This window comes from Ovis aries, chromosome 3 (genome assembly GCF_016772045.2).
Source record: "Ovis aries strain OAR_USU_Benz2616 breed Rambouillet chromosome 3, ARS-UI_Ramb_v3.0, whole genome shotgun sequence".
Lineage (NCBI taxonomy): Eukaryota > Metazoa > Chordata > Mammalia > Artiodactyla > Bovidae > Ovis > Ovis aries.
The window spans coordinates 133701620-133711934 of record NC_056056.1 but is presented as its reverse complement, the minus strand read 5'-3'; the positions used below and the strand labels follow the sequence as shown (position 1 = coordinate 133711934).

The 10315-nt window shown below is 46.1% G+C and overlaps 1 protein-coding gene across 1 annotated transcript; it reads right to left on the bottom strand.

Annotated features, from left to right (window-relative positions):
* Positions 1-3292: 3292 nt before the first annotated feature.
* Positions 3293-9122, bottom strand: KRT1 (keratin 1). Its single transcript, XM_015094647.4, has 9 exons — positions 8501-9122; positions 7202-7416; positions 6829-6889; positions 6355-6450; positions 6020-6184; positions 5763-5888; positions 4995-5215; positions 4226-4260; positions 3293-4117 (listed from the first exon to the last, which is right to left on the bottom strand). Exons 1-9 carry the CDS (start codon positions 9077-9079, stop codon positions 3765-3767), a joined length of 1851 nt encoding a protein of 616 aa, XP_014950133.2. The 5' UTR covers positions 9080-9122; the 3' UTR covers positions 3293-3764.
* Between the last annotated feature and the right edge of the window lie 1193 nt (positions 9123-10315).

The following is a 10315-nucleotide window of genomic DNA, read 5'->3' as shown; positions in this document are numbered from 1 at the left end:
CAGAATCTAGATTTTTCCTTTGCTGTCCTTCTAGTACTAATGCATTTGGGGGCTTGATCATACTCATTTTAGTTCTTTGAGTTCAGTTCAGTTCATTTGCTTAGTCATGTTCGACTCTTTGCAGCCCTATGGACTGCAGCATGCCTTTCTTCCCTGTCCATTACCAGCTCCTGGAGCTTGCTCAAACTCAGGTCCATCAGGTCAGTGATGCCATCAAACCATCTAATCTAGTTCTTTATTATATACTAACACAGAGATTTCCTATAGTCCTGTGACCTTACAAGTTTTGATAAGTTTCACTATAAATTGTAGTGGTTTCTGTTTCATGTCTGACCTTACCAAGAAAATCTAGGTTCGAAAGAAACAAGCAAGGGTATTCCCAATACTGACGTATGACTAAAGAAACTTGTAACTTAGAAAGAGATTAGGAAGTGCGTGCCAGAGTGCCAGAATACATCACTATTCATTCAACAGTGTCCCCAGAGGTCTGATAATTTCAGAGGTCTGTTCTCCCATGGAGGAGAGGAAGCCAGCTCCCTCAAGGCCTTCCAACTCCCATTGTTCTAAATCCACAAGTACCAAGCTACCCCTTGTGACTAATTTAGTTTCCCAGGCATCTTGATAACAGGGTGGGGTGGCTCTGGTATTTCAGCCACTGAAAATACAGGTTTCCCACAAGCTAATACACAGATATCTTGGTTCATGTCTCCCTCTCTTATATGTTTGGCCTATAAATACTAGGCCTCAGAAGTAGATTCAGCTTGGGTTCACTAACAAAACCAATGTTTTGTCCCTGCAAGCTATCACCGTGTCACAGTGACCTTGTCAAGATGCTTCTCCCCTGGGTGGCCCTGACAACCAACCATGTCCTCCTACTCATTCGTCACCCCCTTTTAATTTCATTTAAATACTGTTTGACAAGCTCACAGTTCGCAAGGCATCTCTACATTGCATATCTTATCCTCCTGATGTCTAGAGGCAAATGTCCTCACCCCCACTTCATCTACAAGACTCCTGAGGCTCAGAATGATCAAGTGACTTGTCCAGGGATCCACCTGTCCAGTAAGCTGTGGATTATCTCCCTTTGTCTGCCCCATAAATACCACAGTGGATTAAACCCAGGTTCTCTGAATCAAAGTTCTTTGTTCTTTCTGTCCATCATAAAGCCTTCCAGATTCTCACATCAGTCAGACAGGAAGCAGCTCTGATGAAGAGGTGATCAGGAAGAAGGGATAGATTCACTGGCAGATACTTAAATGATACTCATGTTGATCTATGCCCTCTTTAGTCCCTTCAGCCCTCGCTAACACTGGAGCTAGAAACATGTTTCCTAACAGGAACCTAAGAAAGTTGATCCTCAGAAAACTGACAGAATTTTTCATGGTTTCTTTTTTTTTTTTCAGCTTTTGCTAGGAAGCTGATATTCCTTAGAACAAACATCTACGGAGTTATGTGGAGGCCAATAAGCAAGGATACAACAACCAGATAATCACCATCATCACCATCACCACCATTATCATTAAAACTCACTGAGGGCTTATTACATGCTAAGCCATGTTCATTCATCATCTCATTCAGTTCTCACAGTAATTTCCATGAGGAAGGCATTATTACCTCCATTTAAGAGATAATAAAACTGAGGTGTAGCAAGGTCTGTAAGTTACACATTATCATGGAGTTCGTTAATGGTGGTGGTTCACACCCAAGAATACCTGATTCCAAACATTCATGCTTCTGGCCACTACGCTATCCCATTGTATTACTTTAGCAGTGTGGGCTATATATCCACAAGCGAACTTCTTACATTAAGCAGAACTTTGAATGGTGGCCTAAAAGAGAGAGGAAATGAATGTCTAGCTCTCCATTCTCACTCTTGGTTCTTGAACTCCCTATACCTAAGTCTGTACTCTGACTATAGCAGCTGTGGACCCCATGTTACTCACACTCCTCTCATTGTAGCCAAGCGGGACTCTAGTGGGGCGGGGGGGGCCTTCCCATGACAGAACCCTCCCCTAGGTCCTCAGCCTACCTCTTGTTTGCAGAAAACCTTTAGCCTCTTCCTAGGCTAGCCTGCTAGCCCTTCCCCAGGTTCTAAAAATCAGTTTAATTCGAGAAGTGAGAAAACGCAGAAACAAAGAAAACAGTCCAGCAAGAGAAAATAAGACTAGTTCATCCATTAAATAAAGTCAAGGACCTTTAGTTCTTCCTCAAAGACTGTAGATAATACTCCGAGTCGTAGACTTTGAACTGTTCTACAAATACTGAAATCCCCACCATGTGGAAGTTTGACTATGTGCTGACCACAAGCATGGCGATCCCACATCAGTTGGAACCAGAAGGTTAATGATGTTGTCTCCCAATCACGTCACCACCAACCAACCAGAAGAACGTCCACAAGCTGATCACATGCCCTGCAACCCTCTCCCTCAAACTGTCTTTAAGAACCTTTCCCTGAGAACTCAAACCAGGGCTCTGTGACAACCTAAGGGGTGGGAAGAGGTAGGACGGAGATTTAAGAGGGAGGGGACATATGTATACCTATGGTTGATACATGTTGATGTATGGCAGAAACCAAAACAACATTGTAAAGCAATTATCCTTCAATTAAAAATAAATTAATTTAAGAAACTCTGAAACTTTCCCAGTTTTTCTGTTGAGGGAGACACTGCTTTGGGAAACATCTCTGATATTCTCCTTACTTGCTGCAAGTGATAAATCCTTCCTTTTCCTGGGAAAAAAAAAACCTTTCCCAGAAAGCCATCAGAGAGTCTGGGCCTTGTGAGCATTAGCTGCCCAGACTCCTTGTTTGGCACCCACCATAAACACTGTACTTTCCTTCATCATAATCTGGTGTCAGTACCTGGGCTTTACTGCACAAGGGCAAGTGGCCCCAAGTTTTCTTTGATAACATCATCACTGGCTATTCCACATAAACAATTGCTTTTCCAATAATACTCTCCCCCTCTTTTCAATGCCGGATTCCTCTTTCCCACCCTGCTTGGTTCACTGCCCTGTTCAAGTAAGCCCTCTCCGATGAGTAAAACCTGCTACCCTAGTCTCTCTATTTCTCATGACACCTTCACCCTCTGCACAAGAGTTCATTCTAGTTAAATGTTGAATGTTTAAATTTAAATGTTGTCTGACCAGCGTCCCCACCTTGCTCATGTTCATGTGCCCCAACCCCGCCCTCCCCCCAACACACACACCATAGGGCTCCAGGGTCGTCTTCTCCCCACAGAACACCCATCCAGGATGGACAGTGCTGTGAACAAAGGAGATGGAGACACAGAGAGAATTTCAAATGCAGTTTATTGCAGCAACACAGGAAACGGGGAGTTGAAGACCTCTCCACAAAAGACAACTGGCTTACACATTATGTGCAAAACCAAAGCAGCACGGAGCTTGCTGTGCAAGTTAGGACACCAGGGAGCTGTCCAGAGCTTGTGCTCTGTCCATGGCAAAGAAGCCGTGGGTCTGACCAGCTCTCCTCTGGCTGACTTAAGGAGGTGCTTTGAAATGTAATGTGTGTAGCAGTGATTGTTGAAGTGTTTCTTGGGCAGAGTACAGAGCAGGGTCCTAGCTGAGGGACTGAGATTGTCACTGATTTAAAAATTTTCTTTGGAAATCAGAGCAGAAAGGACAGAGCTAGGGAATAGGATGAACCAGTGTAACCATAGCTTTTCTTCCTCCAGTAAGGCTGGGACACTCGGAAGCATATTTGGTAGTGATGGAGAGAGAAAGCTAATGGAGGAGAGAGGACCTCTTTATCTGGTCCCTCTGGAATAGCTGGTGGAAACAAACTTCACGCTGGAACTGCCACCGGAGGTCTTGGTGCTGGATGCCCGACCTCCCGAGGAGCTGAAGCTGCCTCCAGAGCCGCCACCGCCGCCTCCAGAGCCGCCTCTCCGGCTCCCACTGCTGCCGCCTCCAGAGCTGTAGCTGCCGCCACCTCTGGAGCCGTAGCTGCTGCCACCTCCAGAGCCGTAGCCGCCGCCACCTCCAGAGCCATAGCCGCCGCCGCCGCCGCCTCCAGAACTGTAGCCGCCGCCACCGGAGCTAAAACCACCGCCTCCTCGGCCACCGCCGCCACTGATGCTGGTGTGACTGGTGCTCACAGCTGCAAGAGAACATTCGGCTATCATCAACCCCAACTCCCTTTCCAACCCAGCAAGACCAGCAAAACCTGCACCCGAGAAGAAGCCCTGAGAAATCAGTTTGTACTTACACACACTCACGTTCGGGACACACTCTCCAGACATCCTGAAGGAGAAAGAAAAGCATAATACTCATGATGCCAGCTTCACAGACTGCCTCCCCAGGCCCTCTCAGCCATCTGTAAAGAGTCTTCCCACCTGGGAGTCCCCCAGGCTGCTTCATCTGAAACCTAATCCCATTCCCTCTGGCCTCCCGAACTCGGTCATTTTTCTCAGCATCAGTACTAACAGGGCAAAACCTCCATGTAACTTAGACAAGGTAAATATGCCCACCACATCACAAAGGCACTGGCTTTAGGTCAGATGACATCTGAGCCAGCCCAGGTGTGGCTCAGACAGTAAAGAGTCTGCCTGAAATGTGGGAGACCCAGGTTCGATCCCTGGGTCAGGAAGATCCCTTGGAGAAGGAAATGGCAACCCACTTCAATACTCTTGCCTAGAAAATCCCATGGACAGAGGAGCCTGGTGGGCCCCAATCCATGGGGTTGCAAAGAGTTGGACACGACTGAGCGACCAACACACACACACTCAGGTGAAGAATAAATTGCTCTCTCTCAAAGAGTTCAGAGAGAGGCAACAGCCTTCAAAACACAAAAAACAAAAAGAGCTTAGGACTCTGGCTCCCAAAGTGAAACCAAGCGTTTCCTCCTGTGCTGTGTGCTTTTCCTTTCCCCATACCCAGGACAAGTTGCAGTCACGTGATTGCATCTTCAACAGCAACCAGTGTCCAAGGGAGGAAGCACATAGGAAGTGGCCAACTGCCCAGGGTCCCTTCTTCACCTGCTTTCCTCTCCTTCCAGGAGGGTTCTATAGGTGGCAATCTCCACATCCAGGGCCAGCTTGGTGTTCATCAGTTCCTGGTAGTCGCGCAGCAGGCGGGCCATGTCCTCCTTGGCCTTCTGCAGGGCGTCCTCCAGCTCGTTCAGCTTGTTCTGGGCATCCTTAATGGCGTTCTCACCACGTTGCTCAGCATCACTAATGGCCTGTTGCAGTGAAGAGATCTGGAAAAGGAGAACCCAGCATATTATACACTCTCTGAATCCCTAATTCCATCTTGGCCTTTCTGTCTCCGATTGATCTCTCCACCCTTGTGAGGCCAGTACTCTGGCTCCCAGAGAGTTACAGGACCTGCATTCACCTGTCTTGAGATAATACATCACTGTGTCAACTTCCTTAAATAAAGGTGATACAGCAGCCTCTCTGGGCCCTAAGTTAAGACTCTTTCACCGCCTACAGACCTGACGTTCTTCCAGATGCCTACTCTCCTGGTTTCCTTTCCTCACCATCTTTGAAGTCTCACTTTGGGCCATGGGCTAGACCTCTCATGACCACTATATCTATTTCTTTACTAGGTCATTTTCATAAGTTTCCCCAAGGAGAACCTAGCATCATGGCCAAACTCTAGAAACCATAGTTACCAAAGAACTAGGGATAACAAGACAACCTTCATATGGATTGTAAGCCTCAAAATTAAGAACACATCTTCCAATAACCTGGACATCCCAACCCATTCCATATAATTGAGTAGTTGAAGGAGGAAGCAAGTACCTGCTTCTTGACACTGTCGATCTCAGATCTAAGTCTTTGGATCACCCGATTCAACTCAGAAATCTCCATCTTTGTGTTTTTCAAGCTGTCTCCATGTTGCCCAGCAGTGATCTGGAGCTCTTCATACTAAATATGGTAGATAAAGTCGTTCAGAGGTGGCAGAGTGCACCATGGCTCATGTACACAAATGTAAGAGAAAAGTCACGATAGCAAGAGAAGACACTTTAGGAAAACTGAACAGGCATCGGCCCATTCACCTTGGTCTGGTACAGGGCCTCAGCCTCAGCCTTGCTCCTCTGGGCAATCTCTTCATATTGGTTTTTGACTTCATCAATGATGCTATTCAGGTCCAAATTGCGGTTGTTGTCCATGGAAAGGATAACATTGGTATCGCTGATATGAGTCTGCATCTGAGAGAGCTCCTGCGAAGCATAACAGTTCAGTGACTTACCATGTTAAAACTAAAGAACAACTTGGGACAGGGAGAGGGTTTCAGGAGAAGAAAGGTATATCTCTGTTCTTCTGAATAGAAGTGGGTTTGGGTTTAAAGGCTCTCCATTTTGGTAAACCTGGTTGAAACTAGAGAACTTACTGCTTGGAAGAGTGTTTTGAAGAAATCAATTTCCTGAAGTAAGTTGTCAAATTTGGCTTGAAGGTCCACCTTGGTGATGTAAGCAGCGTCCACATCCTGGAAGAACCATGAACATCATGAAGTCAGAATCTTTTCAGGGCGAGTCCCTCTCACCTGCTAGGAGGGGATTTTCCAAGAGGTCTTCTTCACTTCTTAATCCCTAGACTGCCCCACCCCCTTGGTATCACAAGCGATCTTGTCTGACTTGCTAAGAACTGCCTCCTCACTCCAGGAAGTCCTGAGGGATCTAGAGAAGCAGAGTGTCTGGGCAAGTCCAGGTCTGTGATAATATTGGGCCGGGGGAATCTCCACCTCGGCTGTTCCTCAGGCCCACTACATGATTCTCCACATTACGACCTCTTTCTGCTTAGATATTGAACATCCTCCACTCTTACCTATTTCAAATGTAATAGGCATCCTACAGAATTGTCTCACCTTCTTGATGCCCACAAACTCATTCTCTGCATTTGTCCTCTTGTTGATCTCATCCTCGTACCTGCAAGGAAATCAGAAGTGAGGAGGAGATTCGGGGAGGCGAGACCCAACGTTTAGCTTTCTAGACTAAAAGTAACATTGCCTGTCATTGTCCTCGCCTGTCATAACCAGCCTAAGACATCTTACTTTCTAAGCAATAAAACCACTGAACTATTACCAGCGTCTGAGAAAACTAAGATTTCTGAAAATGCCAAATTGACTTTCCTCTAATCTATGTAAAGGTATTGTTACATGCTGTTCATAGTTTTAGCTTGCTACCTTCTGGAAATATTTTAGAACAAAAGCCAAGAGTAGCCCAGCCAGTAATCCTTACTTGCTCCTGTAATCTTCCACCAGATCTTGCATGTTCTTCAACTCTGAATCCAGCCGAGATCGGTCGCTCTTCAGTTGGTCCACATTCCTCCTAAGATTGCTGATGTATGCCTCAAAGAAGGGCTCTAAGCTGTAGGTCCTGGTGGAGGTGTTTATCTGCTGCAGCAGTTCCCATTTTGTTTGTAGCACCTGGTTCTGCTGCTCCAGGAATCTCACCTAAGAACACAAGACCCCATTACCCACTGGTACAGAAATGAGTCCTATGACCACTGAGTTACCGAGGCCTACCACATAGCCAGGCCCAGCCACTTGGGAAAGAACTTCAATGCCTATTTTCCTGGCCATGGAAGAGGAAAAAAGTAGGAAGAAGATGATCAAGTTAGCATCATTTTCATAACAAAACCCAACTCACTGTGAACTCAGAGAAGCCCCAGTTTCTATGAGATTGGAAACGGCAATTAAAAGTTTCCATTGGAACTTTGGAAGGGGGTAGCTATCCAAATAGCAAAGTGCATATAAAATTACTGCAATTATATTTTGAAACAGATACTTGATATTTAAGAGATTTACCTTCCTTTTTTCTTTTTTATTTTAGGTAGCGTACCATAAAAATTGTTTTGCTTTCCTTGAGTAAACATAGTTCAAAAGTATGTTGGGAAAATCCAAAAAGTGAATTCCAAATCTATTGTGTTGACATTATTGATGATCAAGTGAAAAATAATTTACATTCTTTTCTAGAGCAGATACTCGGAAATACAAGCACAAAAAGTTCTCCACCCTGGTCCAGTATCAGTGGAAAACTCTCAAGGTGCCATTCTCCTCTTCCGACAGCAAGAAATGCTTGACCTTGACTTACTGCACACTTCTGGCTACAATATCACCATGTGCTCTGTTTATACTCAAGTAAGTCCCTTTTTATGGTTAGGAAGGCCTTTACAGAGTTCTGGTTTGCATCCTAGAAGGTTGAATTAACCTCATTTCTATTATTTTTATTCAACATCTATGAAGCCAAATTCAGCTCAGGAGTTGAATTTTTAAAAAAGAGAAAAAAGCACTTCATGGTGAGGTCAAATTGACCTTCCTTTATGTGGACTACAGACCTTTTTGTCCAAGAGAGAAGTTAGTCATCAGCATCATTGCAAACATACTTGTAATATATCTCCTGAGGACAACTCCACAAACTATCCTTTTAACCATCCAACCACAGAAACCTGAGGCTCAAACTCAAAACACCCCTGGGGGGGCCAATCCCCCATGGAACAGGAGCAGCTCTCCGGGTGCACTGAACCGATAGACTCACCTTGTCAATGAAGGAGGCAAACCGATTGTTGAGGGACTTGATCTGCTCCCTTTCTTGACTCTTTATTTTTTGGATCTCAGGATCAATTTCCACATTGAGGGGTTGCAGAAGGCTCTGGTTGATGGTAACTTCCTGTATGCCACCAGGGCAGACAGGAAAACCGCCCCCACCAAAACCACCTCCGCCAAAACCACCACCCCCAAAGCCACCCCCAATGCCACCACCTCCAAAACCGCCTCCCCCAAAGCCACCACCACCGAAACCGCCGCCCCCAAAGCCACCACCGCCATAACCGCCGCCATAACCACCACCGAAACCGCCACGTCCACCTCCTCCAGCCACACTAATAGAGATGCTTTTGCTGCCACCAAGGTTAATGAGACTTCGGCTTCCAAAACCACCACCAGCACCACCGCCACACACTCCACCAGAAAATCTCCCACCGCCTCCCCCGCTGCGGCGCACAGAGCTGCTGGTGGACCTGCGCTGGTAGCTGACCACCCCTGCAGAGCCAGAGCTGAAGCCCCCTCCTCCACCACCACAACGGTACCCGGACCTGGAGCTAAAGTGTCGACTCATGTTGACGTGGAGAGAGAAGGAGCCACGTCCAGAGAAAGGAAAGAAGCTAACACTCCTCTACCTGGAGCACAGAGACTTCCCCTTATATACAGGCAGCCAGCTGGGCTTGGCCCTAGAGTCAGCGAGATGCAGCGCCTTTCCAAGGTTTGGCTCGCCTGCAGCCATACAAGATATTTACGAGCCTCAACAGTATGATAAACACTACACGCCTAGCTCCCAGGATGGCTCTCAAAGTTGCTGCACACGCAAGATCACTCGTGTGGTAATCTTGTTATCAGGCAAAATCTCTCTTTGAGAGTTTGAGACTTAGGAAAATGGGACCCTACATCTGCCACCTGCTGCTTCTTGATAGGATTTCATAACCTCCTGTCACAGAGATAGGGAAATTCCCATTCCTGCCTTGCCCGTGGAAGCTGCTCAGCACATTCTCCTGGAGACTGGCAGGTGCAGCTCCCCACACTTGAGTCTCAGAAGGAGCTCTTCAGCCCATTTCTGAGATCTGCCCTCCAAACTTCAGAGCTCAGCAAGTGCTGTCTTTAATAAGTGAAAACTTAAAAGAAGTTCTTTTTATTAAATGTAAACTTTATATGTGGGGTGCATTAATGTCAGAGAAGTAGGAACTATCATGGAACAGGATGGGTTGGGTGGGTTTGTGCTCTGAAAGGACCAGAAAGGAGAGGCTTGTTCTTTTCTAGCTTTCTGGCTTTTCCTCAGAGGTTGGCCAGAGCAGGAACAGATCAAGGGCAGAATCAGCAAGAGAAAACAGGTGCAAATGGATGGCATGTAAATACCAGTCAAAAAACTACATGGCGGGAATTCCCTGGTGGTCCAGTGCTGAAAGCACAGGTTTAATCCCTGATCGGAAACTAATATCCTACAAGCCACAATGTATGGCCAAACACACACACACACACACACACAAAAGCATATGGAGAATGAGATAAACAAACAGATGCTATGTCATACATTCTGTAAAACAAAGGAGTGGCCGCGAGACTTGACGAGTGGTTCAGGACTCACACTAGACTGTATGAAAAGATGGATGTAGATTTGGAAGAGAGAACCATGATGGGAGTCACGAAAGCTGGCCTGAGAGGTTTAAATTGCTTCTGGACAACAGTAATGTCAATAGTAATAACATCAATAATAATAATGAGAGTAATTATAATGGCAAGCTAGAGTAAGAATCGGAGAAGGCAATGGCACCCCACTCCAATACTCTTGCCTGGAAAATCC

What these genes read in the sequence shown, in the direction of transcription:
- KRT1 (XM_015094647.4), bottom strand. Translation starts at nt 9,079, where the DNA reads ATGAGTCGACACTTTAGCTCCAGGTCCGGGTACCGTTGTGGTGGTGGA. An exon ending in TTGCCTCCTTCATTGACAAG is followed by an intron (nt 7,417 to 8,500) that starts GTGAGTCTATCG and finishes TTGTGTTCTTAG; the next exon opens with GTGAGATTCCTGGAGCAGCA. An exon ending in GTGGAAGATTACAGGAGCAA is followed by an intron (nt 6,890 to 7,201) that starts GTAAGGATTACT and finishes ATTTCCTTGCAG; the next exon opens with GTACGAGGATGAGATCAACA.